At 40.5% G+C, this 27,945-nt stretch overlaps 3 protein-coding genes across 5 annotated transcripts; 1 reads left to right on the top strand and 2 right to left on the bottom strand.

Moving 5' to 3' along the window:
• Positions 1-204: 204 nt before the first annotated feature.
• srpx2 (sushi-repeat containing protein X-linked 2) lies at positions 205-9,554 on the top strand. The gene is made up of 10 exons (XM_047585087.1): positions 205-493; positions 3,467-3,544; positions 4,428-4,619; positions 5,183-5,359; positions 5,680-5,803; positions 5,892-6,013; positions 6,130-6,309; positions 6,975-7,108; positions 7,205-7,326; positions 8,552-9,554. The coding sequence occupies exons 1-10, from the start codon at positions 448-450 to the stop codon at positions 8,730-8,732; spliced, it is 1,356 nt and encodes a 451-aa protein (XP_047441043.1). The 5' UTR covers positions 205-447; the 3' UTR covers positions 8,733-9,554.
• On the bottom strand, positions 9,164-20,573 carry sytl4 (synaptotagmin-like 4). Of its 2 annotated transcripts, none has more exons than XM_047585085.1 (17): positions 20,418-20,573; positions 18,800-18,988; positions 17,425-17,640; positions 16,532-16,641; positions 16,260-16,356; positions 15,993-16,160; positions 15,588-15,684; positions 15,334-15,424; positions 15,146-15,240; positions 14,335-14,427; positions 13,664-13,842; positions 13,160-13,262; positions 12,514-12,675; positions 11,395-11,500; positions 11,203-11,308; positions 10,910-11,118; positions 9,164-9,929 (listed from the first exon to the last, which is right to left on the bottom strand). In XM_047585085.1, the coding sequence occupies exons 1-17, from the start codon at positions 20,456-20,458 to the stop codon at positions 9,781-9,783; spliced, it is 2,211 nt and encodes a 736-aa protein (XP_047441041.1). In that variant the 5' UTR covers positions 20,459-20,573; the 3' UTR covers positions 9,164-9,780. The 2 variants fall into 2 exon arrangements, with proteins under 2 accessions (XP_047441041.1, XP_047441042.1); XM_047585086.1 differs by lacking the exon at positions 20,418-20,573 and adding an exon at positions 20,282-20,364.
• Positions 20,574-21,308: 735 nt separating this feature from the next.
• On the bottom strand, positions 21,309-25,547 carry trmt12 (tRNA methyltransferase 12 homolog). Of its 2 annotated transcripts, none has more exons than XM_047585088.1 (7): positions 25,375-25,547; positions 25,060-25,222; positions 24,765-24,963; positions 24,489-24,639; positions 24,262-24,371; positions 23,858-24,015; positions 21,309-23,151 (listed from the first exon to the last, which is right to left on the bottom strand). In XM_047585088.1, exons 1-7 carry the CDS (start codon positions 25,425-25,427, stop codon positions 22,747-22,749), a joined length of 1,239 nt encoding a protein of 412 aa, XP_047441044.1. In that variant the 5' UTR covers positions 25,428-25,547; the 3' UTR covers positions 21,309-22,746. The 2 variants fall into 2 exon arrangements, with proteins under 2 accessions (XP_047441044.1, XP_047441045.1); XM_047585089.1 differs by having other exon boundaries at positions 24,489-24,634; positions 24,769-24,963.
• Between the last annotated feature and the right edge of the window lie 2,398 nt (positions 25,548-27,945).

Below are 27,945 nucleotides of genomic sequence, written 5' to 3'. Positions count from 1 at the left end.
AACGCGTTGTATTGAATTAAAAAAACAACATAACTTGGATAAACGTTTTACAATAACTGCATGTTATACAACCAAATGAATCAACTATATGTTTATTTGTAACTCATTATAACCGTCACTTTCCAGATTTATGGGGGTGGGGTTTATGAGAGGTCATGTTTAATGCAGCAGTGGGAGGAAAAACACACGCACAAAAGAAGTCCGTCAGTGCCACCAAGTGGTTGTGTCTCCGGTGATGAACCAGAAGGAGCCTGACTTTATAAAAACTACGGAGACTCTGTAACGTGAGCGCTTGTAGTCCTCTGAGGGATTATTACGGAAAGAATGTTTGTCTCGGTCAGAAGTCAACTTCCTCTCCAGAGCTAAAACTTTGTCCTTCGGTGTCGGACTCTCGGAACAAATCCGCACATTGTTTTTCTCCAGAAGTGTCATCGCTGTGTTTCTGAGATGATCACCACCCTTTCCGTCGCTGTGTTCATCTTATTGTTCACAGGTGAGTTATTGTTCACCTCTCTTCAAAGCATTTATCTGTGTCATTTAATTTAATGCAAGTAAAAACATAAATTGTCTGCTTTGTGACTCATACATCGTTCATTTTGTAAAATATTTTTTGGAACTTTCTAAAGTTCCTAAAGTTCAATATATTAAATTAGTAAAAATCTAAAGAAATAAAGTATAAATACATCATATTTGTACTTAAATATAGCACTCAACTATCAACTAAATGTACTTCTGATGCCTTGTGAGTTTTAACCAGAGATATAAAGGTGAGACTGGTGGAGATGGTTCAAGCTTCCCTGCAGCTGGGAAATACCTTCATCTCAGCAGTAATCAAAGTTGTATTAGCTGCAGATGTGCTGAATTTTTGAGGTGGCTTGGATGAATACAGATGGAGCCCATCCTTCCCTTCAGGAATGAACACCCCCTCTGTGACATCTCCCAACATGCAACTGGCCAAAATCCAGCCGGGATGAATCTAAATTCAGCTGCAGCCGAGGAGCCTTCCTTCCTCTTCAGGTGCTCCTCTCTACTTCGCTGACCAGGCAGTTTAATTACAGCTCCGCTCCAATCACCGCCAGTTAATTACTGAGGAGTCCCTCCCCCCCCCATCCCCCCTCTGGGCCAAGTTTTTTAAAGCCTCCTTTTAATCCTGGGAAATAATGACATGACCCGAGATCCGCGCAGAAAAGAACTCAGATGATGACGTGGAGTGATTGAAAGGACGCTGGTCGTTATCTCAGGTTTGACATTAGAGACAGATGAAACCTGGAACACCTTCTTGCGGTGTGATTGATTCCTGCGGCATTGACTCACTTTGCCTGCAGTGTGCATGTCTCTGCAGTACAGCCTGGGTTGTGAGTGATTCACAGTGTCTGTCAGTGTTTATGTATTCTGCACCAGAGGAGGTCAGAAGAACTATTTTGTTGTTTTTAGTGGATTTAACATTTTGAGTTTGGACCCATGTGCCAACAGTGTGTGCAACAGTGTTAATAAGTACGTCACAACTGCACATAAAGGGGGAACAGCAGATATTTTTCTGGACTGCGACATTTTAATGTGTTTGTAATTAAAAATGCATCATCTCAAGAAGCATGACGGTGCCTGCCACCTGAAGTAATGTCTGTCTCGACTCAGGCCCTGCAGAGCCTCAGACTGATGAGCTCGTTAATTTACTGCGTGACTAATTCTCCACGAGGGGGGAAACGTTCGTCCTGGGGAGCTTTGCTGAGTGGAACATTAGGCTCATTATGAGAAAAACGCTGACGACGGGTTTAATTCACGCCGTCCCTGGAACAATCCTGAGCTGCCTCCAGAATGGGGAAGTTAAATGTGATGCATCATTATTAATAGAAAGCGTGTTAAAGGAACTTTTATTTGGTTGGAGGCGAGTGTGCCAGAAAACAGAGCAAAGGAAGAAGCAGAGCAGGGAGTGAGCTGTGGGTGGAGGTCGACAGACTGGAAAGTTTTTGGCACTGGTTTCTAAACATGGAGTCATTTTCTGGATTTCAAGAGGGATAATGTGCCCGAACCACAACTGCTGAGAAAGAATGGATAACAGTGAGGAGGATTTATGGTGCAGTACAGTGCATGAGCCATGCAGCTGCTTCTAACATGGAAAGTGATGAGTAAGAGACGAAGCCTCCAAGTGTGTAATGAAAACACGGTGTTTGTCCTGATTTACTGTAAAGTTAAAGACAATTCTAGTTTCATAACAGAACGAGGGCCAGGAGACACTACAATATTAAGTCTAACATGCTCCTTTTTACTCACACACAGTATGTTGAAACCATCTGCAATATTATACTCACAGGTTTAAAACCTTCAGGACTTTCCACTAGAGCTGGTGATTGCAAATCCAGGTTGTCTATGGACAGGAATGTTATTGGACTTGTTAAAGGAAGCCTGAAATGAGACACTGTAGGAGAATCATGTTCGCCTGCTTCCGTCTGACCTACATTTAGATCATGTATACTTATTTGCTTGTATCATATCATATATGCTTTGTCCAGATGTATGAATGTTTCAGCTGATTTGTCTCCTCCTCTCTCCCACCTCCCTCTTCTGTCCATCTATTTGACCAGCCTCAAGCAGACGTGTTGCCCTTCAGGCTGCTCAAGGTTTCTTACTATTAAAGGGAGCTTTCCTTGTCATCGTAGCCTTAGTTCTTGCTTTTGGATTAGTACATGCGGTATGGACAGTTAGTATAGTTATTATACCCACATATCTATATCCACACATATGCTCATAAATAGATTAATACATACTTGTAAACATAAATACACACACACACACACACACACACACACACACACACACACACATATATATGGAAACAAGCTCCTACATATACACATACCTGTCTGCATATACAGACAGACACATGCATGTTATAGTCCAGGAGTGTCAAACTGATTTGAGTTTACTGGCCACATTCAGCACAATTTTATCTCAAGGGGCCGGACCAGTAACTTAATAATAATAATAATAATAACCTATAAGTAACGACAACTCCGGACTTTACACATTCTTTTATTGGAAAGAAGAGCAGGTAAATTAAGAAATTTGGAAAATTTAATAAACTACCCTTTTAAAAACTGAAATTTCTCAAGAAAAATAAGTAAAATTTGGGCACATTTCTGTCTGCTGTTTACTCCTGTGTCTCTGTGTTGTGTTCTGTCCACATCTCTTTAGAAAACAGTGGGTAAATTACAGAGAGCAGTTATTCTCATTGAAAAACTGCAGTCAAAAATCCATGCTGTGGGCCAGTTTTGACCCTCTGGCGGTCGCTTTTGACCCATGGACCATATGTTTGACACCTGTGTTATAGTGAATGTAAAAATCTTGCACTAATATGTATTGTAATATGATTAAAATTGAGAACCATGTGCTTCGTTCCTAGTATTTCATCAACCAGTGAGTGAGCGCTTGACGTCTTGATCTAATAAAATGTGTTTTGTTTTTTCAGTTGGTTCCAGCACCACAGTCAACGACAGCTACAATGAGTTTACTGAAGAAGAAAGTGCTCCTCAGCTGGACTACCAAAGTGCGTATGGAAAACACACACCTTTTCCACTCATATGGTTGTATCTGAAAACCAGCTGTAAGAAGCTTTGCGATAATGTCTCTTTTAGTTTTTATGAAGATAAGATAAGAGGTGTGCACACGTACCTGCATGTTAAAATTAATCATCAGTTGAAAACACAAGAGAGGCCGTTTCTGTCATGAGGCTAAAAGCAACTATTGCCAAGCTTAGTACTCGTGTTTACATTGTGTTCGGTTTCAAACATTTTTTGGAATTCCTCAATATTTTGTTTATAAAATTCACCTTTTACAAAATCACAGTGGTTCTGAGCCTGTGATATTTATATACGGAGACGTTTGGTTGTTCTGGGTCAAACTCCAGACATGCTGTGACTGTAAGTTGTCATCCTCTCTCACTTTTGTATTATCACTGGGATGAAATCTTTTATTTAATTTGCCATTAAACCGAAACAAGTATCAAGTATCCTTTAAAGGACTGTTCAGATTATTTACTATGTTGCAGTGTGTGGTGCGGTCTATATTTGTCTATTCATGTTTGTATACTTATAGATTTTCTGACAGTTTACGGCTTAACGATCACACACGTTTAAGGTCAAGCTTCAGTTTGAGCGTATTCACATACACATTGAAATGTGAAGCAAATACAACCATTTTTATATACTCACCACTATTGTCATGGATTAACATACATGGATCTAAGAGTATGTTAAAAATTGTGAAACACACAGGATCAAAACAATCACCAGGATAAATGAAAATGAATTAAAGAAACAGTCTATCTGAAACATACCTGAGTGATAAATACCACGAATGTCGTTCCAACTCCCTGCTGTCCACCATGAATGCTTCACACAGGTTTGATCTTGCTTACTCTTTACAATCAGACCCTTACTGGTGTCATTCTCCGAGTCTGACCAATGGTGAGGCGACCTGCCGCTCCCCCCGTGGAGTGGCCTACAGGAGCACGCTGGGCACCCGCTGTGAGATGAGGTGCGATCGAGGATACCGACTGATTGGCAGGCGCTCCATTCAGTGTCTCTCCAACCGCAAATGGTCTGGGACCGCTTTCTGCCGCAGTACGTGGAGGCTCCATGTTTGTTTTTACTACCAACAAATCCCATGAGAGTATAGTCTGCATGTCTAAAACCTTACAGTGCTTGTTGGTTCCCTTATCACCAGGACTACAGGAATTATTCATTTTATTCACTGACGCGACAAATTTGTGTTAATTAAAATTGCTCTCAGTTGAAACATTTTAATTTATGATCAGTGTATGAAGATAATAAATAGAATAGGTTTCACACAAATGAGAGGGAAATTGTAAGATAATGAGACACTTTTAATAAAAATGGACAATATCTGTAAGGTTGTCATCATAGTTGATTTACAGGTCTAAACATCTTGATGCCAGATAACAGAAGTCTAGTGGTGTCCATGCTTCAATCAACCAGGACTTTTTTAGAAACCAGATTGAGAACCACACAACATAAGGGAGGTGGTCATAATGTTATGGCTAATCAGTGCATACCACACAGCGGAAACGGTCACAGCTGTTTGGTATTATTTTTGTTGCTCCTTAGAGCATGCTGTGCGTTGTTCTTGTTTAAACCCTAATGAGTTTGGGGTGATCTTCCTTCAGAGATGCGTTGTCACGTGCTGCCCCTGATTACACGCGGCAGATACACCTGCACTCACGGCTTTGAGGTGGACTCCAGGTGTGAGTTCACCTGTTCCACCGGCTATCGCATCGAGGGGGAGCACTCACGGACCTGCCTTCACGGAGGGTCGTGGAGCGGAGCTCAGCCAGAGTGTTCAGGTACGTAGAACACTGTCACAGACACAGCTGGTCTGATGTTCATGCTCAGAAGCCTTTAGAGGTTTTTCTTTTACTGCCTTAACACGGACCTAAATTCAGTCCATCTGCTCGGCCCTAGTTTTTCATCATTCTTTCACAAGGCCGGCTCCCCATGTGTCCACTCTCACGATCTAACGAAAACAAGCAGATTTGCTGCTCCTCTGTTCTGGACTGAATCCAAGCCGCAGCCTTTCACTGTTCACATCCTGCCCTTCATTACTGTAGAAATAAAGATCACTTTTGTTCCCTCTGATGCCTCCAGTGTTGTTTGTTAATTTCAGATACTGATCCTCCGAAGATCAAGTGTCCTCCGTCCAGACTGAAGGTGGCCGAGCCTGGAAAACTCACTGCCAGGGTGAACTGGGACCCCCCCGTTGCCACGGATACTGCTGACAAGTCACTTGAGTATGCCGCTCCTTTCCTTTGTTTCCCCCCTCCACTTCGCTTTAACACCAAATTAAAAAACTTGACCTCTACTTGCGTCTCTCTGCAGAGTGATATTAGTGGGCCAGGAGCCAGACACCGACTTTAAAGAGGGGGCGAACATCATCCGATACAAAGTGTACGATCAGGCCAGGAACAGAGCTGCCTGCAAGTTCATTGTACGTGTTGAGGGTAAGCTGCCAACTGTGATTTCCGAGTCATAAAATGTGACTTTAAACACAGCACTTTAATTTGCAGCTAGCACCGTGCCTTGTTATGCTCACGTTTCCATTGCGTTCTCTGTGCAGTGAGAAGATGTCCCGTCCTGCATCCTCCTCTGCACGGTTACCTCAGCTGTTCGTCCGATGGGAACAACTACGGTGCCACGTGTGAATACCACTGTGACGGAGGCTTTGAGCTGAGGGGGGCACGTAGTCGTGTCTGCCAGTTCAGCCGCAACTGGGAGGGAAGCCCTGCTGAGTGTGTTCGTGAGTACCACAGACCAACGCAACGGGGCGTACAAGCATTAGTATGAAAATATGTAAACACTCACCTTTTGCTCCCTATGTTCTCTTATTTCTTTAAATATGTAAAACTAGTTCATAAATACATTTATTACTGAAATAATTAGCTTTGGGATCACAAGATAAATCATGGAGTTAAATGGGGCATAGGTAATAGGTCTGCAGCGCAAATGTTATTATCCTTATTTAGTTGGTCTTTTCATGATGAGACATACACCTACAACTCAGCTAAATGACATCAGGTCGTCTACGTAATGTAAAAAAAAATAAAGCGATTAACCTGGCCACCATCGTCCAGTGCTTCCTCCTCCAGGTCAGGTGCTCACCTGTCCATTGCCGGAGCTTTAAGCAGTGGACAGGGCTCACCTGTGATGCATTGTTCTGACACATTTTTTTTTCCTATCAGCAGCTTTGAAGACAAAATGTTCACTTGCTGGCCAATGCATCCTCCCACTGTCCTGCTGGTCATAATGTTATGGCTGATTTCCCTTTTTTTGAGTTAAACAGTTTAGAGACTTAATCCGTGTACACCTATAATACTACTCTTGAATACACCACTTTCTGCTACCAATAGTGTACCGTATACCTGACACTGTATAACTTGTAGCTGTGTGATCTTGTGTTTGTAGCTATGGAGATTAAATCTGACGTAAAGACCGTGTCCGCTCTCCTGGATCAGTTCTATGAAAAGAGGAGGCTGCTGATCATGTCTGCACCGAACATATCCGACCCAGACTACCAGCTGCAGAACATCATGATCCAAGTGAGAACACACATGATCACATGCACGTGATCTCCTCAAAATGTTGCTGCAAAAGTTCAGCGGAGACGAACAATCCTCTTTTCTCTTTGTCTCCAGAAATCAGACTGTGGATTAGACCTGCGACACGTGACGGTCATCGAGCTGCTGGGCTCCCCGCCTCGAGAGACGGGCCGCATTAAAGAGAGTCTGCTCAACCCTCAAGTAGTCGAGGGTTTGAGGTAAAAGTGACGATTCGTTTAGTAATTCAGTTGTATTAATGTTGTCATCCACTGCACCGCTCTTTAAATGTCAAGAATCCCCAAATAAAAGTTTCCATTAGTTTGACTTTAAAAGACTTTCCCTTCAAAGATTAACACAGCTAAAAACAGCAACATAATCACTGCAGAGTAGAAGCAATGTGAGTTCAAAACCACTGATAAAACATTAAGACTAAACATGTGGCTTTGGTTCCTCTGGGAATCAGTCAGATTCTTTTGAAGTCCATCAGAAATGGACTCAAACACACGGCCACTTATTCCTCTTAGAAGAGGTGCACATTAAGAATATTTTCAACATCTGTGCAATTTGAGTAAGGGGCACTGCTCAATTTTTCCAGACAGGAAAATTTTCTTCCAACCCTTCAGTCTCTCCACTGACATACAAAACCCACAGGAAGCTGCGTAGTTGGCGCTGAGGCGCCTAGTGCGAGTGTGGTACACACACATACATACAAATCACTGATGGCAGAAGTAGATGAGGGAAGGGCTTAAATCCAAATGGGGAACTATCATTACTTGATTTCCCTCAGCTGTGGCACATCTCCTTTGGTTCATTCCAATAGAGCTGTTTCCAATCGCAGGGAAAAAAAATGGTAAAAAAGAAAAAAAAAAACACTAAAAATGCCACAGAACACCACTTCAAATATCTGATGAATAAAGTTAATAGTAAAGAAACGAGCTAAAAAGGAGAGTAAGCACAGACTTGTGGGGTGTTCCATTAATCCTGTGTTTTCAGCCTGCGGCCTCCTAGTGGTCAAATAGATAAAGAACGCTACTTTAAACCTACAATGTACACGGCAACACTTAACACTACTGACATACGACATTATAAAGCTGGCATTAACAGTCTTAGCAGTGAACAAGTGTTAATTGTTTAGCTATAATATATACACTATAATTAAACTGTGTCAAATTCAAGTGCAGAATTCACACCTTGAGCTCTATTTTTAGTCTCTCCCAACACCCGAAGGAAGTATTTGCCTTTTTAGGTGTTAAATCTTCTACCACGTGCAACAGACATTTGCTAATTTGTCTCTCTGCATAGTCACCCCTTCCTCATATCATTATTATTAACAGTAGATTATTATATTATCAATATTATCATATCATTGATTATGGATTAAATGATAGATACAGTGGACAGCTCTCTAAAGTATTTACCTGCTTGTATTGTGTTTTTCTATAGGCAAGTGTTCAGAATCTCTAGATCCTACTTCAGCATGCTGCTGCTGGATGAGCTCGGACTGGACCGCGAGCGCTTCATCACCCCGGTGGCGTCCGATGAGCTGTTCTCTTATATAGATGCCTTCCTGCTGGATGAGGAGGAACGCGAGAAGCTCGAGCTCCACAGAGATTTCTGTGACTAATTTAATAAACCTCTCTGGTTGCCGCGGCAATAAACTAATCAGTATTACTAACACGAGATGAGGACACGCAACAACCAGAGACCAGGTCAAGGAGAACATTTGGAGGGGAAAGAGGACAAGATGGCAGTTCCTCATGTTCAAATACGACACTGAAGTGTAGGCGCTGGTTGCTCTGAATTAAGTCATCAGCCGGGGGACGAGGAGGACAGAAAATAGTCACATAATATATAGCATATGACAGTGGGTTAAATAACAGCAGCACATATGGATACACTTGGTTAGATGCATGAGGGGAACTTATTTCTTTTTAAAGTGTTGGTGAATATGAATATGAATCCATCTTTAATGGAGCTCCTGTAATAATTTGAGTCAAAATAAAATGATCAGATAGATTCAGATATAATGTGTAACATTTGAGACAATCAAGCATATCAGGGTTAAGTTCGTTTTTATTTGGTGAACACAATATGTAACCATTTAAATGCTGATCACAAGTTAAAATACATTAAAAATAGACTCATTATTTAAAATAAAGGTTTTTATTGCAATTTATATAAATATTATTTTTATATGATGTTATTAATGTGAAATACAATGTCTCGGATTATACTAAGCTTAGCTGTGTGGATGCATTTCATTTTATCGCGTATCGATGTAAGTTCGTACACAATTACAATGAAATGGGTGAAACTTTAAGACGCTGTTTCTGTACTAAGTGCTGTGTGTGTTTTTGGATTTGTAATATATACACAACCTGAATTTTGAAAAACATAAAGTGACTGTGTAATGCTCTTAAAATAAATTTAGTGTTGTGAAGCTTTGGCACGTTTTGAACAGTAACCAGTCTGTAGTCGGGGGGGAGGGGTTACTAAAAATGAACCCCATAAAGGGAGGCAGGTGTGAGCAGATGTGTAGCATTCAGGAGGCCAACGACCCGTGTGACTACTCACTTCAGTAGACAAGCTTCTGGTCTGACAAACAAAACAGAGGGCTCAGCTTCTCTCATTTCAGTATGGATTATTTTTGAAAGTCCGGGCCTGTGTTGTCCTCATTTGCCCTTTGCCTTCCCCATGGTCGAGCGCAGTAGAAGAGTGCCCTCTGCCCACGAGTCGGGGTACTGCATCATTTTCTGCCACAGACTGACCTCCTCTCCGACTGAGTCCAGTTCCACTTCCTCTTTTCCTGTTTTCACAGTGCCTGCAGGGAGGAATATTACTCAGTGAGGGAACAATTACAGTCATTATTATTAATGATGGAAAAACTTGATGTTCACACAGGAAAAAATGGTGGGGGTCATGCAGTAACTTAAAATTGAACATCTTTAGATATAACATTATTACAATAAAATTAAACTATTGCGTTACATTTTTAAATGAAGGTGAACAAGTCTGAGCACTGACTTGAAATTAGACTTTAAGTTAACAAAAAACTGTGAAGCCTGTTGACATTAGGCAGGTGCCCACACAAACAGTGGAACTGGTTTTTCGTGCTGTAATCATCCTTTTCATTTGTAGTGGCTGAGATGGGGACCAAATTCACAGTTCGGTGTTTTCCCTCTTTATGTTTCCCTGTTAAGCGTCAGTGCATGGATAGTAAAATAAAGAAGGATTTATTCTCTCTTGACAAACAGAGCTGGGTTTGAGAAAACAAACTTAGCTCACAACAGGGGTTGAACAACTTCAGATTTTTAAATGTTGACTGTTATGTCGCAAAAGTCAAGTGGACTAGTCGATGACGACGTCACTAATAAAAGTAGAAAGTAATGTGTTGCAGCAATGAAATCTAGATTCTTGACCTGAACACATACAGTAGTGCCCCACACAAAGGAAGCTATAGAGGCTTTTCTGCATGGTCACTGACGCTTGAACGCGGGCTACTGTCGGCCGTAGCCCATCTAACACCATGAACACCGTCAGTCTGACACTAATATTATGCGGCTCTCGCTCAGCAAACTCTCAGGTGCATTAGATGACAAAGAAAACATGCTCTACAAGCACCGTGTCAAGTAACACAACTGAACATAAACACATGCACTTAGCAATACTGTCCACTGCAGATATGTATAGCCTATGTAAATCAGCATCATTAATACCATTTACAAACAGAACTCTACATTTCACACGTGACACATGAAAATAAGGTGAAAAAAACAACATTGCGTTCTGTCTTCTACTTACCTTTTCCATGGCTGAGGCGGACTCCTCCCAGGAACTCATTGCTCAACATGGCTTCTTTGTCCCACACAGTCAGCTCCAGGCACATCCCCTTCAGCTGCTCCAAAGTCAGGTCCTTGTACACAAACGTGTGATCATAGTGGGGATTCAGGTTCTTCTTCACAACTGGAGTCTTCCTCTTGGAGGTTTTTGCCTTAGTTGGAAACAAGTACCTACAGAGTCACAAGCAGAATTAGTTCAGAACCTCAGATGCTTGTTTGGAAACAGTGGCTGTGGTTTTCAAGTTCATCACCAACCCTTTCACAAAGCTATCTGATGTGCCTCCTGGTTTCATTGCCATCAGATTCTTTGACTCCTTAATCAGGACATGCAGCTCTCCTCCCTCAGAAACTGCTTTTTTGCCTGAAAAGGAGAGAACACAGATGCTCCTAGAAATCTGAGGAAATGTGCACAGAACACAGAACAGAGTTTTCTTATTGTAATTGTACCTTTGGTTTTCACAGCTGTTGGCGTTTTGGGTGTGACATACTTCAGTGAAATCACCAGCTCTCCCTTGTACTGAGCAAAAGCTGACGTCGACACAACAGAGGCTGCCTGTCATAGAGAAGTCCATAATATTTAGAGTGTACAAGAAACCTGGACCCAGTGAACAACACATACAGGAACTAACACGGGAGTTTGTATTAGCATGAAAACGTATTATACTAGTAATTATTCTAAATATTTTAACTTACACCTGAGGCTAGAAATATGTTAAAGATGGCTACTGAGTCAAACAAACAAAAAAGAAATTACTCAGATTGTGAAACAACAAAAAGTCCACAACTGAACTCTACGGTTATTCTACACACCAACCCTCCTCCTCACTCAGTTTGCCTTTTCCCTCATGATGTGGGCTGGCCCACACACCAACACTCTGCCACATCGGCTTGGTTCAGTCGGTATTACAAACAACCTGAAACCTAGCTGAAAAGAAATCTCTCATAATCAATTTCCATATATATATATATATATCCATAATATTGGCGCGACCCATCATTACTATTTAACATCTGAATACCTACTGACCGTGAAGTCTACGTTTTAGACAAGCCACTGTTTCAACAATTTTAATTTCACCATGAAAACTGGTCAAGACTCTTTAACTTTTTTCTGATTGGCATTCACCCTGATTAGGTGTGAGGTTTAGTCTCAGATGTGGTGCTACGCCTATCAGATGGTATTAATTCCATATAGGGCTTGAACGCATTTTATGCATAGTCTACTCTTATGACCGAGTGTACACCCAGCTGGTGCAACCATCCCCATGTGTGGGGGGACAACATGGACATAAATCAAACCAAGTTTCACACTATGGAAAAAAGGAGCATTATGTTTGTTTAGAGCTTCCAGGAGACAAACTATAAGAAATACTGAGTGTTAACAGCGGCACACAAATGGTCAGGCAACTAGAGGTCTAGAAGTCCAACTAAACTTTTAAGTGTTGAGGAGCCAGGTGGGTTAAAGAGGAGTAATGGCTGCTGTGCTTTTACTATCTGACACAGTGAAAATTTTAAAGGCCACGTCACAGAAGGTAAAGAAAAATAAATCTAGTTTCCTTGATCTACCTTCGCCTTGAGAGCCACACAGTCCTCGTAGTCAGAGTCAAGATCTCTGCAGTCCAGAGGGATCTCCACCTCTCCAAGGAAGGCATTGCGACCAAGACGATCATAATGCCAGACTGACATCAACATGGAGCGGGTGAACAGCTGAGAACGGCTGATGGAGTACTGGTAACAAGGAGAGGATGAAGTGATCAAAGACCTGTCTTGCTGATTATACAGCACTGGACAAATGTAGAATAGATACAAGGGTCGGATGCTGGTGAAGTTTTAAATAGATCATGGACCACAGATTAAAGCAGAGCGTGGCTTAAAAAATATAATATTGGAAGTTGCATTTAAAATCTTTGCAATGTTTAAAATTACAGATTCAAAATGACAGAATCTTTCTTTAGTGGACTTATCTAACCTTTCAGCAGAGGCGTTTGTTACAGTATTTAGCCTGACTCTACACTGGAAGCCTGGACAAAAATCAATATTTGACAACAGCTAGTCTAATCTGCTACGTCAATATCAATCTTCAGGTCTCTGTAGGTGCGGCCATTATTTGCTGCATGCATGGCGCAAGGTCACTAATCAGGGCAAGTCATTAAGTCAACAGCATACGGTCAACGGCTGTGGTCCAGTTAGAGAAGTGCTTATAAACCGTCACCTTTAATGTTTCTTTATAGATGGGGTTGATGGTGTTTCTCTTGATGCTGGTCTTCCTTTTGCTTTGGCGAGATTTGTCAGGGAGTAGATAACATTTGACATAACTGAAACACAAAAACAGAAAAATATGTCAAACACTTTCTTCCGGTCAAGAAGACTGTTGGTCTTTTGGTGCATTTCCTGCCTAAATGTTGAGGGAAAAAAAATCTGCTGACATTCAATTTCCTGTGAGGCTCAACTAATCACCTTTGGGATGTGTTTATCGAGACTCAGTAAACATGGCAACCCCTTATCTACACTGATCAAAGCTTTGTTAACATCACTGAGGGGTGTGCGTACAGTAAAAAAAAAAAGCCACAATCAGCACTGCACTACTGCAAAGGGCAATCTCAAGCAAACTTCTTGAGAAAATTGTAGGTTTTGCTTCTGGAGCTTTACTACCAGCTATGGTTGGAGAAAGTATTCATAACAATATTTTATAATAAGTAATATTAGTAATATTTACGGGTTGGAAAGCTTCCGCGAGGCGTTGCCATAGGCCAGCTCGTGACACTCCTTGATGAAGACATGGAGGCTCTGGGTGGGTTCGTCATAGCTCATAGAGAAGACGAGATCTCCTTTCACCTCCACAGTGTCAAAGTCTCCTGCTTCACTGTAAATACTCATCATGCTCCCCAGTGTGCTCTGCACAAGCAGACAGTAAACAAACAGTAAACAATTCTTATCATTATTATTTTTGTCATTATTATTAAAACTAAATCTTTTATAAATAATAACTTGACATAAATTCCCTAAGACTTAATGCTACAGATCACAGAGTAAAAGGATACAAGGAAAACAAAGACACTACAGATGAAGAAAGTACTACAAGGTTAACAGATAATATGGGCAAACAAAGTAATTAAAAATTATCAAGATGTACTGTCAATATCTGAACCTAGAAGGACAACATTAAAGTCACGTTAGTGTCAATTTTTCTTCCCCTAGGCTTTGGTAACCATAGAAACACTGTCGGCCACACTTTCGCACTTCCTGACTTACAGGAGGATATCCTGAGGTTAGAGATGCTCATTCAGATTAGTGAACATCAGCTCTGTTATCAAGACACATAATGAGCTGCTCTTCAAATAGCATTTAGAGGACCAATTCGAGTTGTGAGAAATGTCCACACCCTACCTTTGAGCTTTGAAGGCTGCAGGTACTCGAAGCTATCGTCCTTTTATGAAAGCTAACCAGTCTGTCGATATCTTCGTCCTCCTCTTCATCTTCCTGAGGTGCCATAATAAACATTTAGTAGGCTTATCACACACACCCAGAGTACTTGTAATGTTTTATGTAAAACATGGAACCTGATGCAGAAAATAAGTTTAAGTACATTATAATTAAGTTTTATTACAAATATGTTAAAATGTCTGAAACATCAACTGTATACGCCTGTTTTTGTTGTTGGTCCCAAAAATCATCTCGATCCATTTAGCACCAATCACTCTGTCCATTTACTCTGATAGTTTCAAAGCTTTACCACAGCAAGTTGAAGTGGACCGTTTCCAACTACTCCTGAAAATGCCCAAAACAGAAGGATTTGACATTCATATCCACTTCACAGGGACTGGACGACCGGGGTGAGAGAGAAGCAAGGCATTGACCTCCTTTTTTCGGTCCTTCTATTTTTACTCTGCCTTTTGGTGCGACTGATCAGAATGTTGTACAAATTGCATTTGATAGAGTCTAACCAAGCCCTGATTTTCACAGACTGCCTGCCAGAAAACCTTCCTGTCTTTTGCTCCTGCTGCTCAGTAGCTGTTGAAGAGCTTTCATGGTTTTAAAGGTCGTATGTGAAATTATACTGTAGTATTAAAAATGCAGAGAAGTGAAACATTTAAAAAGAACAAATGTAATAGCGGGAACTCTTCTGATGTTTTATTTGTTCAGGTACATGGTGGTGTCCCCATAGGGTAAAAAACTCCCCACGTCCACATTCACTTACTTGTGCATCTAAGCCTGGCACAGAATAGCTCCTGTTGCCCATTGAGGCCTCTGATGTGTCACGTCCGTCACGTAGGTCCAATGTTGATGCATACTCTGTAACATCCATACAGACCAGTATTTAAACATTTGTCATGTGATTAGGGAGGAACAAACTTAGCACTGCACACGTTAATACAAGATACTGGCCTGTAGGTCTTATTGTACGCTTGACGCTCTTCTTGAAGAGACTGTCAACTTCCAGCTCTGGACTCGGACTGACATGTTTCACTTCCGGGTCCTAAAATAAAATAAAAAAGGAAATATGGTAACAAAAGATAACTGAAAATGCTATTTAAAACCATAAGGAGGCCAACCAAGTCACGGCATATCTAAAAAAGAACAAAGCTAAAACAAGGACTGTTGTTTCAGCTTTGTTTTTTAGACTTAGGAACATATCTTACATTGTTAACTTCTTTGTTGACAACTTCTGCTTTAACTGGGACGGTCACACTGGAAACACTGGATCCTGCCGGGCTGGACCTAGCTGGTTTCTCATCACTGGTTGACAAAATTGATCAACATTCAGTGCAGCAAAAATTCTTTTTACTTTTCTTTTTTTACTTTTGCACATTAAAAATCTTTCCATGTTTAGTCTATGCTCCGGTGTTCAACATGCAAAACATACCGAGAGCAATTTTAAAAAATTTTTCTCTACTTTAATATTGCTATTGCAGCATGTGAAGTCACATACATAAATGTATTATATATATTATATATAAAGTTAAGTAAGCAGATACGAAACTTCATATGGGGAGAGGGGGACTAGTTCCTAGAATAAGCTGGAATAACGATGCAGGTAAGTTTACCTGGGTTGCTCAGGAGTGACACGGCCGGACTCTGTCTCAGTTTTGCTACTAGATATGCTGGCATTTTCTGCAGACTCTGTGTCACTACGAGATGGCTTCGTCCAGACCTCGTCCTTTGATTCACGAGATTCCCTTGAAGCAATTGAGCCTGAATTATCGTTTGAATGGCTGTCAAAAAGAAATAAGACAAAAGGGTTTCTATTCATGATCTCAGACAGCATAAGTCTATGGTGTTTTTGCACAAAACTGTGAAGAATGGCACAATACCCTTTGTTGTTTTTCTGCCGGGGCAGAGGCACAGGATTAGGAGCATTCACTTCAGTAGTTTTCAGGAGCTTTTCTCCTGTTGTCTCCCGTTTCTTTGCTGTAACAGAGACCAAATCAACACAAGCTCAACTAAATTCTGTCATGTTACTGCAGTTTCTAACATTGCTCTCCTTGTACTGTTGAACTAGGACAATACTGCTTTCACTGTGGGTAGACTGAGCACTGTTTACATTCCTAAACTGTTGCTATCCACTTCCTGTTTCTGCACTCACACAACGGCTTCTTTTTCAGGGAGACCCTCACTAGGTCATGTCCAGGCGCTGCAGAGAAACGGTTGACCCTTTGATCGTAGAACCAGTCACCTGTCCTTTTCTTCAGATCCCTACAATACAAAATAAGAACATTAATAAACAGAATTAACACACGTGTTAATAGACCTGTTAATGTAATGTTAATGTCAATAAGCTGTGAGTTATTCACTGTGAGCATGTCAGTTCTTGCAACACATTCATTAAACTATATATGGTGGTTTTGCTTAAAACAACAGTTCTGGCACATATATGATATATACACACACACACACACACACACACACACAGTGTATAGTGTATATATGTAAATGTCAGAACAAAATGTTACGGAGACCACTTAGAGGTGAGTATTTGGCTATACTGGGTTGTTGAGCCTAACTATTTGCTCACATCCACATAAACCATGTTGTTATCTAAAGGAATAAATATGGTCTCCTAATACTACTCTATATTGGCTTTACAATAAACACAGCACTTGACATAGTCCAGAAACGGACAGGAATTTGATGTTCCTTTTATTTATCAGTAAATACTAATAAGAAACCCAAACCCAAAAATGAACTGATCCAACAAGTCTGTGTATTCAAAGCCTGATCAAGTATGTCAGCAGCTTCATTGTTGTCCAAAAACGATAACAAACGATCAGCGAGGCACACTTTTGTATTGAATGACATGCTCTTTTACTCCCACGAACACGAGCCCTGTAGATTAATTTGAGCTAGTTCCTTGTACTTTCAGTATATGTACAAATCTACTGCTGAAAACCTCCAGTGACTCTATGAAATTTTATTTAGCCCTTAAAGATTTACAAGTTCTAAAGGAACAAGGAAGATTATGATCCAAACATCACTCACGATTCCTTGGCACACACGTTGCACAACCAGGATCCATTGGGCAGAACTGAACGGCAGTTGCGGCACACTTCGTGATTGCACATCTTACACTGCGCAGAAAAAACTATCATTCGACCCAGAGGCTCAAGGCATCGGCCACAAATACGCTGGCTGTATTTTCTACTGCCACGTTTGGCTCCTTTTCTCTTGACATCCAGCAACTCAGTCTTAAGCTTCCTAAAAAGAGAAAAAAAAAAAAGAAAAGAAAAAAGGACATAACCACCAGATTATATGTTTGTCTTTTTATATAATATTAAATATTAATCTTAATATTAAAATATTAAATATATCCAGCTGTACAACAAAACATAATCACAATAACATGATACATAATTAATAATCCATCCTAGTAAGAGATATTAGTCCCAGTCAGTTTGATGCAGTATTTCTTAATCTGACACAAATATCAGCATTTATAAGTTTTTTTTAAGCCAATGTACAGTTTTAACAAGGATAATTTTAATAAGGATTGTTTTATTTATTTTAGAATCTAAGATGCATATTTTATAGTTTCAGCATCTCGTGACTATGAAAAGATATCTATATTTGTGACAACAATGTGAATGGGTACTGATACTGGATATCTCCATAAAGACGATATCTTCCACTATGTGGGTCCTGACGATTTGTCAGGTCTTTACTGTCGGAGCCTTAACCCTTTAAGACCTAAACATCCGCCTGTTCTTAAAAAAAAGCTTGTGGTATTGAATTACCGTAACTCACCGATGGATAAAATTCAAAGTGTGGCTGAACACTGTGAAGTTGAGCTATCCCGGGGAGGAGAGCTGCCATTACGGTAATTGTCCTTCAGACAAAACCACAACTTCTCAGTGTTCAGCCACACTTTGAATTTTGTCAGTAGAGCAAACCACTATGAGCTATAATAGTAATTCAAATACCATGTGCTGTAATGTATCACCAGTGATCTGTTCAGGCTTTAAAGGGTTAATGCAGACATATTCGAATGAATTCTGTGTTGGGTATAATTAAAAGGTGTGGTTATAAATAGGAACCTGTTCTTAGCAAGTAAAGTGTTCCACCCAGAAGGGAAACAGTTTTGACCGCAGAAGCAGCATTTGGCTGCAAGAGTTGTGGACAGTTTACATTGTGGTATGTAATTAGGTGTTAAGAGTTCTATGGGTCCATGTTCTGGTGAAGAATAAACAGTCAATGCTAAGTTTGTATTAGACTATGTTTTATTCATTGGGAGGATATGCCTTAGTGGCTTAAAGCACTGACTTAGCTTCCTGCCAACAAGGTCAGGTCAGGTATTAATATAGTAACTATTAATACCTGACCAAATTTGCGATATCTCGCACGTTTTGGTATATCTCACCGCACTCGCTGCTCCTCAGCTACTCTCAGCTGCTCGTCCCGACGCAGAACCTCCAGGATCAGCTCCCGCTCAGCGTCGGACAGGAATCCCAGGTTGATCATGTCTGTCGCTTCTGGCATTGTGTCTTCAACAAAAAACACTAAGTGCGGGTAAACTGGCTTGGCCCCGTCGCTGTCACATCGAGAGTCCCTGAGGACCCAGAAGAACATAAACGATTGGCCCAACATATAATGTCTGTACCGATGGATTTTTACACAAGATGCTTTACTTCACTATTGGGCAATCTGCTTTTCTGTGACCTCCTAAGCAGAGCTTTGATAAAAACAGGAACTTAGCGACCTGATGCCCTGTGGTGGAGACAAATGACTGAGTAATCTCTCCTTCTTCCTGCTGGGCTGGCCAACATACAGTGAAGCCTTTGCTACCAGGGCGAGGTGTTCCATTAATAAGAAACCAACTTAACAAAGTACACACTGCTTTGTCATTTAAATCTCATTGCAGACGCTTGCTTTGGAATAAACGTGTATAAAAACATAACAACATTAATCATCCATGAGAATCTTGATAAAGACAGGAAAGGAGAAGCTTTTAGTCTGCAACTTTGGAGCAAGCTTTTACTGTAACTGAGCTTTCCAAGAATGATAAATGACTATAAAGAAGCAGGACGTGAGAGCTGCTACCAGGGTTAGAGGTGGCTTTAAGCAGGACAGGCAAAAACAACAAGAACTTGGCTACTATGTAGGGTTCCCACCCTCTAAGGATAGACAGAGAGAGAGAGCCGGGTGGAGTTTAGTAGCTCAGGCATTTACTTAAGTCCAACATCAAGCTTGTCATCCTGCATTTAAATTAATTCCGAGGCAATTAAAGCAGACGTATAATGTCCCTGTTTGCCCAATGGTGAGAAAAGTTCAGGTTTTAAGGTGCATGCAGATCTGAGACTTGTTTCCTCATTGTTTGGATACCTGAGGCCAACTCACTTCAGCAGGAGAATACCTGCAGGGCAACCTGCAGTTAGATTAGATATATAACGTTACTCTCCAAGGAAACGAAGTTTTTGTCTGTGCCAGTTGAGACTTAAAGGGACACACACTGAGATAATAGATAATCTTTGACCAAGTAAATAGTAATGTGAATTTTTGCGGAGTGAAAATCCACGCACTTGAAATCTGGACCAGATAGTTGTTGCAAAACTCGCCGTCTTATCTGTCTACTTTTAATAATAATAATAATAATGATAATAATTATAATAAGACTAAAGTGATTTAAACAATAAATAGCTGCTAACGGCTCCAAGCTCCAAACGTTGACGTACGTGAACGTTACTAACTTAAATTAAATTAACGCTAACGTCGCTTCAAATGTGAACCACAGAGCCGGAAAAAGGAGCTTTTCAAGCCACCGCAAATATAGATACGATTATTTCTCTACGTAGACGCGTATTAATAAATATTATTTTGGCTAATTGAAGTTAATTACACGCACCTGTTGGCAAAAGAAGACGGCGTTACAGTGAGAAGAGTAAACACAATGAACACAGCGAACTGCCGAGCTAACTTTTACAATGACACCGACGTGTAACCATCATAGAGTAATAGACATAAACATAAAGATAACTCACTCTTCTACTGCTTCTTCTTCTTCTTCTTCTCCTTCGACCATAACCGCACGTCCTCCACCTCCTCCTCCTTTTCTTCTTCTGTCCTCCCGTCTGCTGAGCTGTTGACTATGCGCGCTACAGGAGTCCCAAGAACCGGAAGATAAGGAAAGTTTGCAGCTGACACAAGGGAGCGCCTCACTACATTTTCCATGACAGGTGCATTTCCTCTGCTCTATTAGCCAGAGGCTGTCTGGAAGTGGAAATTTTTACCCATACAAACAACCCCATGATTATTCCAGTCCCCTCTTTCCCGACCCTCAAACTGTTATTGTGCTTTTTTTTTTTTTCTCGCCTCTGGCCAGAAAGTTGCCTGTTTCACACAGGGGTCGTGAGAAGTGTTGCATTTAAACAAACACATTGCGCCATTTATTGCTGCAGAGGAAACATACGTAATAACTGAGGCGGGTACATACATAGATACTTGGGCTATAGTACTACTATACCCTTATTAGTTGTTGGGGCGTATGTGAAGATACGAAAGAACAATATTTTAAAGTAAATGATGCCTGGCTTTATTAAATCTAGAGCTGTACAGTGAATACAGCTGACACATGATGGGCTGATGATAACTATCAGGTGAATATTTATAACCATTCTGCAGCTCGGAAATGCTTAAAGTGGACGTGACCTACACGTTTTTTTGTACAGGTACTGTGAATAATGTTGTAAAAAACAAACAACAGCAGCAACAAAAAACACCTTGACCAAAAGCTGATATAGATATAGAGTTAGATACTTTGGCTTTAGTGCAATGTCATTATTTGTTTTTAGGGCGTAATGGAAGAACAGCACTGTAAACTAAATGATCCCTGGATCTATAAAAGCTACATGCGGAGCAATAACTTGAAAGTATGAATGAATGAGTGAAAGTACTTTATTTTGGTCAGTATCAGAAATCTTCACACAATCCCAAACATATACAAAAAAAGAAAGAAAGAATCTGAAACTCCCTTTTAACTTGAGCCGCTTGTAAAGAGAGACCCATCTGTCGAGGAACAGAAAATATCTGCAATGTGATATCCATAATCCGTGTATTGTTCGTACTCCCAGCTCCTTAAAACATGGCTACAGCCCTTTTGGAAAGTAGCACCAACATATATTTTGTGTTTTCACTTCCTGTTACCTCTATGGCAGACACAAAGGAGAAAATAAGGAAAAACAACATGCTGGATCACCAGCGAGACCAGCTTCATTACTCCATGGCATTGATTTGCACTGGATGGACAAACCCCAATCATCCAGAAGATAAACCCTTACTTGGGTAAAAATCTCCCACATCCACTTAACAAAAGACTGAGACCCATCGACTTGTTAAGACCACATCATATGATGCACATCATGTCCGCACTCACGCAACCCTTCACTTATGCCTCTATATGGAAATATCTAGATTCTGCTTCTACACTAAATTACTTAGGAGTTGGCCACTGTCACCTACTTATGGAGTTTTATTCGAATTCTATGCAGAAGTTGACCTTTACTAGGCATTTTATTTGGTTAGAACCAGGTTAGACCCTCTTTATCCTTCCTTCTACAAATGTCTCAATTATCTGTGGCAGACTCAACAAGGAAACATTTCTCACAGCTTTTGGTCCATATCGACGTGATAACATCAAGCCGTTTCTGCAGATTTGTGGGCAACACCTTTGTCTCCTGCTCCACCACATTCCAGAGTTGGTCAATTAGATTGAATTCAATCTAATTCAAGTGAATTGTCCCATTGTTACGTTAAAAAAAAAACAGTCTGAGAAGATATGTGCTTCAGGACGTGGTCCCTTATCCCGCTGATAAAAAGATAAAGGGCCGTGGGAAAGAAATATGAGTACGGTCATAAATATACACGCATGGTCAGCAGTAACACGGAGTACAGCTGTGGCGTTGTACTGATCCACAGAAGAGCCCAAGGTGTGGCAGTAAAATATCCCCCGCCCCCCTACACACCCAGCAGCAGCTTCAAATGTTGGTAGATGACAGGATGGACACGGATGGAGTCCGAATGTGAATCATATCTCAGCCTGTAGATTTTCATTTCAGCAAACACCAAGGGGTCTCGTGATTAAACACTTGAGTATAACACAACAAAGTGTTAAGTGTTCTTGAGCAAGGCACTTAATGCACAGCTGCCTCGTTGGCCAAGGCTGATGAGGCTGTGGTTGTGGCACACCTGGCCAGCTGCCACGTGTGACTAGAACTGCGTGAGCATTTTCCAACCAGCCCTGATTAAATAAAGGTTGGTGTAGTCTGCTCTTCCCTGGAATAAAGCAGCCGCAGCACATTAAAATGTCCGGCATCAGAGTGTCTGCTCAGTACCTGTGTTTGTATCTTTAATTAAGAGCGGTCTACATTCCAAGTCCAACACAACGTGGTGAACATGCGGTGCATATGACTTAACATGCTCTATGTGTTGGATGTTTGTTGTCCAAATTGCTCCAGTGACGTCCCTTAAAAGAGAAGAGATGTGTTTCGCTGTGTCGTCAGCCCAGATCTGCCACACTTCTCTGTCAGCTTTCTTCCCAGAAACTCTCTGGGTAGCATCCCCGGCTGCAGTGTCCCGTAAAGGTGAGGTAATGTTCTGGTGTATGTGTAAAATGCCACCAGTAGTTCTCTTCAGCAGTCGACAGGCGACGGGCCAGCCGTCCTCAGAGCTTGGTATGAGACCCAGGTTTACCCGGTCTGCAACATCACACAGCTGGAGCTGGGGATAAAAAAACATGCTTAGATTTTTACAGCTACAGACTGATAAATATAGAGGAACACGTTATTTTGAGTTCTGATGAAAGCCACATTTTCCCATTCCCCCACACACACAGAGATCCTACAAATCTGCTCACAATTATATGCTGAGTGGAATTTACAAGAGGAGAAAACAACACGACAAATTAATGATTCTGCAAAAATACACGTAGAAATCAAGATATTTTCTTCTACATTAAGAGATGAAACAGCACCGTATATTATAATCTGTTGTTATTTAATTTATTTACTGAAAGTCTCATGTTAATTAAAAGGTTTACATGTAAATCTTGTCTGGCTTATACCTGCAGTGTCACGCGTTGATTCTGTTTGGACTAAAAAAGTGTGTGAGAACAGAAAATCTAAAAATGTTTCAAACTCTAATTGAAGAAGTTTTTTATAGTTGCAAGAAGAATTCACAAACAGTTTTGTTTGCTGCTTGAATATTACTCATGTTTACAACTTTAAGATCTGTTCAAATGTTATTAAGTAGAGACAGTATGTGTGTGAGTTCTAGTTATTTATAAACTTTTTCAGTGGTTGGAAATATGAGTCTTGGTGACATGACCACTAGAGGGAGTAAGTTATTACTCATGTAACAGCACTAGAGTAATCAGTAACTGGAGACAGATCAATATTGTCTATAACTGGACATAAAACCACTTTACTTGTCGATTGTCTCCTTGGTGAATCGTGCAGCGGTCAGACACTGTGTTTGCCAAAAGGTTTTTCTGTAAAGCCTCAACAGCATCTGGGTTCCACTCGCAGGCGTGAACATGACTGGCCTTCGCATGTACCAGATATGGGAGAGTGAAGTATCCAATACCTGACACAAGATACAAATGTGATATGTGAAAGTAACACTGGTTGGGCAGTAATCAAACACCTGCACCTGGACTTAAATAAAACTAAAATATCCTTGTCCTTTGCTCATGACATCTAACTCAGACCTTAACCTCCAAAAATGGCTTTTGTTACAGATCCACTATTCTGGATGTTTTGATATTCTACACCATATGTTTATTAGCATCCCAACAACAAACTATTTATATAGTTTGTCCAGTTTTACTACCTGCGTATAAATCCACCACCGTCTCCCCTCTGCAGTCAAATCCAGCCACCCGGAGCTTCTCAGTAATGTTTCCAGCTGAGAACATGCACTTTGTAACATCAAACTCATAACTGAAACAAAGGCAGGTAGATACAAGTTTCAGACATGTCAGATTTGTTAATTATCATGTCCCAAACAACTATTCATCAATGAAGTCGGAAACAAAACTGATAATTACTGAGACCTACCTTATGCCATTGTCCACATGTTTGACCCAGCTATGCTCTCCCAGCAGCATTGTCACCTCAGGAGATCTAAATCCATCCCTGGATATCCGGCTCATCTTTGCCAGACGCTTCGCCCCTAGTCCTCCTGCCACTGCACTCCATAACAGCTGATCTAAATGAACAAAAACCTGGTTGGTTAACGTGACTGGTTACCAAAAAATAGTCAGTGAATGTCTTAATGATCTGTTTTGTAATGTTGGTATTAAAAAGATAGGTTGTTAAGTTTAAGAAACGTACCCACTTTCTTCCAGAGCGGCAATGAGAAGCAGCTGTCTCCCAGCAAGACGAGGTCTCCATGCCGCTGGAAGCTACGAGGGAGGTCCCCCCTCAGCTCCTCCACCCATCTTTCACCATGAGACTCCAACAACTCCTGGAGGACTTTCCCCAGTTTATTAACACCTGTCTGTGTCCTCTCCTTCTTTGACTTCAGAGGAGACTTTGATGACAAAAGAACAGGTAACAAGAGATTAATTTAAAAAATACTTTAAACCTGCAGTAACGCTATAGTAGAGTCTGTTGCTATTTCACTCACCTGACTCCAAACTATTTCACAGGCACTGTTTGAAGCCGCGTTGAAAGATTGTAGATCAAGCTGTGATAGACATGATTTTAAAATGGGCAAGAGCACAGTACCATCTGAGTTTTTCACTAAACACGAACTCAGATCAAGCGCTCCTTTGGACCGGAGACATGTCCTATGAGAAAAAAAGATTAAGCGTTAACTATAATTCCAGACAGAAATCCACATTTCATTCAAAGACTCTTTCTGTCCACAGTTCGCAGTCTGTGGCTCGGATGCTAACTGCTAGCTAGCATGCGCCACTATTTACTGTTTACAGTATATTACCTGAATTCTTGCGCATGACGCCCGGGTACACAAAGGCAAGGCACAGCGTCCATTTACAAGCAAAGAAACAAATCCACCTTATTTATGTGTGACGCTAAATATTACTAATTTAGCGGGCAACAACAAACATTACCGGTGGCTAGTCAGTGTCTACATGGCCACAAAAAAACAACAACAACACGTGTTTCCAGTCGGACTATTTTACTGGACGGACGTTTCAAGAAAAACTTTATTGCACCCGTAAAGCTAGATTATGCTCTTACAGTCTGTAAACTTTACTCGTGCGGCGTTTTTTAGAAAGCGGCGGACTTGACTAAATTACGGTGTAATTAAGGTGTAAATTAATAAATGATAGACCGTTTGGACAAATTACTATGTGGTGCCGATAGATGGAGGCAAAACTCACTGAGGTAACAACCATTCGGAAGCTCTTAGTTTTGTCCCTATAAATAAAATAAAAATTGGTGTTACTGATCGGGCCAGCGTCCAAAAATCCAGTTTTCAAATAATACACTTTGATAGAGCCCTTTTAATGATTACGAAGTCTTGTCTTGTCTGTAAAACTGTTTTTTGATTAACAAAATAAACAATAAACAATGTAGAAGAACTATAATATTCATCATTCGGCATAAATATCAATATTATTGTGAAGACTGACTAGTGAATAAAATTCATACGAGAATTCAAATGTTTGGTGGTTTAATGTTGATAAAAAAAACTTGACGTGTTTTCTGTGTTATTTGAGATAATTTAAACCTTAAATCCTGAAATTCTTCTTGAGCTTTTATTAACGGACTGGCTGTTGAGCTATACTAATATTCTTTTGGAATTGGTGTGGGTTTGTTAGTGTTGCAGAGATGGCATTTGTGTCCTGTATTTACCAAACTGTTTTCCTTCTCTAAGGATACATTTATCAATACATTTTTAGAGCACAGTAGCTCAGTCATCACAGCCTTACGTTTTCTGTTTCCACAAAGATCCACTCAACTCATTTTCCTTAATCTTTCCTTCTGAAAATTGAATTTAAATTCTTTTAGTTGTCTGCAGTCATCATGAGTACTTCAAAACCAGAGTTGGCAGGTTGGTCAAAGCAACATCTGAGAGGTCCTGCACTGAGAATGTCCCCATCTTAAGCTGTTATAAGAATAACAGGGATATTGACTGATCTATCAGTGCAGGAGCTTATCAGTTTGCAGTGCAAAACTTCAGACACTCGATTGGTCCTCTCTTCAGGTTATTTATGGTTCAGTTGTCCCTGTGTGACCAACTCTGCAGCAAGACCAGAGGCGGAGGTTTGTGCATTTATGTCAACAAAGCTTTGTGTACAGACTCTGTTACTCTTGAAAGTCATGCTCAGCTAACCTAGAGTTTCCCATGGTTAAATGTAGACATTTCTGTCTCCCACAGGAATTCATGTTCACCATCATCACAGCTGCTTATGCTCCGCCGGATGGTAATGCTGAGCTTACAATGAACGTACTTCATGTGGCCATAAGTGAACAACAGACTGACAGATGATGAAGTGTAATATTGTTGCATCTTAGTAGCAACAAGGAGGTTATGGAAGCTGTATGCCTGAGATGAGTCAATATTGAACCATCATAATAGCATCTTTATGTTTTTACTGACACTTAGCGCAGGTCTGCTCATTAGCTTGTACACCAAATGTAAACATCATTATTATTACTAGCCACAAACATGAAACCACGCCGTCGTTGCAAAAGCTCATACACAGTTTGCAGTCACAACACAGACTCAGGTTGCTAGAAATAAGAAAAAATACATCAGAAGCAGCTATGTTTATGTTGTCACATATAAATTACAACACACTGAAATCCCCTTTTCCTGCATTTCCCAACTTTGGTCAAAGAGCATGACAAATTATATTGTGTAAGTCACTCATAAAATTACCATAGGTTTATTTTTGTGGTCAGATGAGGGCTAAATTTTAGCACATTCAGCAGATCTATACAATATGAATTATGTGTAAATGGACTCCAGGAGCTTCTTGTGCCACAGTTAAGAATAGATACAGCCAAAATCAATAACTACAAGAGCCTCCCCTGACTACTTATGGCATTATAATAAATCAATCAAAATATTAACCTTTTTGGAGAACACTTTGCATGAATCATGACCTGACCACAAAATCAACAGATCATAATTCCATGATTCTTGCAAATTACTATCTTTCTAAAAACAATGACTATTTTAAAAAATAACAAGTAAGCTTCTCTTATTTTGTAATAAATATCAGAAACTAATGAGATAATTTAGAGAGCCTGCAGAACAATAAATGAAGTATCTTGAAATAATGAGAAACATAAACAAAATGAATCGGCTTCTCTTCTTTCCTAGTAACTAATCAGAAAATAAGTCGACAATCACAAGTGTTACGAAATAATTACTTTCACACACATAGTGCGAGTAATCACAATAGTGTGAAAGTATGTCAAAAAAATCTAAATAATGTAAACACAATAGACACACACAAAATGAAATATAGTGTCATACATAAGACTGAAGCATGATATGGACTAAACGGCCACTGCAGTGTGTGCCTCTGATCTC

The sequence above is a fragment of the Mugil cephalus genome, chromosome 5 (assembly GCF_022458985.1).
Source record: "Mugil cephalus isolate CIBA_MC_2020 chromosome 5, CIBA_Mcephalus_1.1, whole genome shotgun sequence".
Taxonomy (NCBI): domain Eukaryota; kingdom Metazoa; phylum Chordata; class Actinopteri; order Mugiliformes; family Mugilidae; genus Mugil; species Mugil cephalus.
The sequence above is the reverse complement of the archived record's forward strand: the minus strand, read 5'-3'. Positions and strand labels throughout refer to the sequence as shown.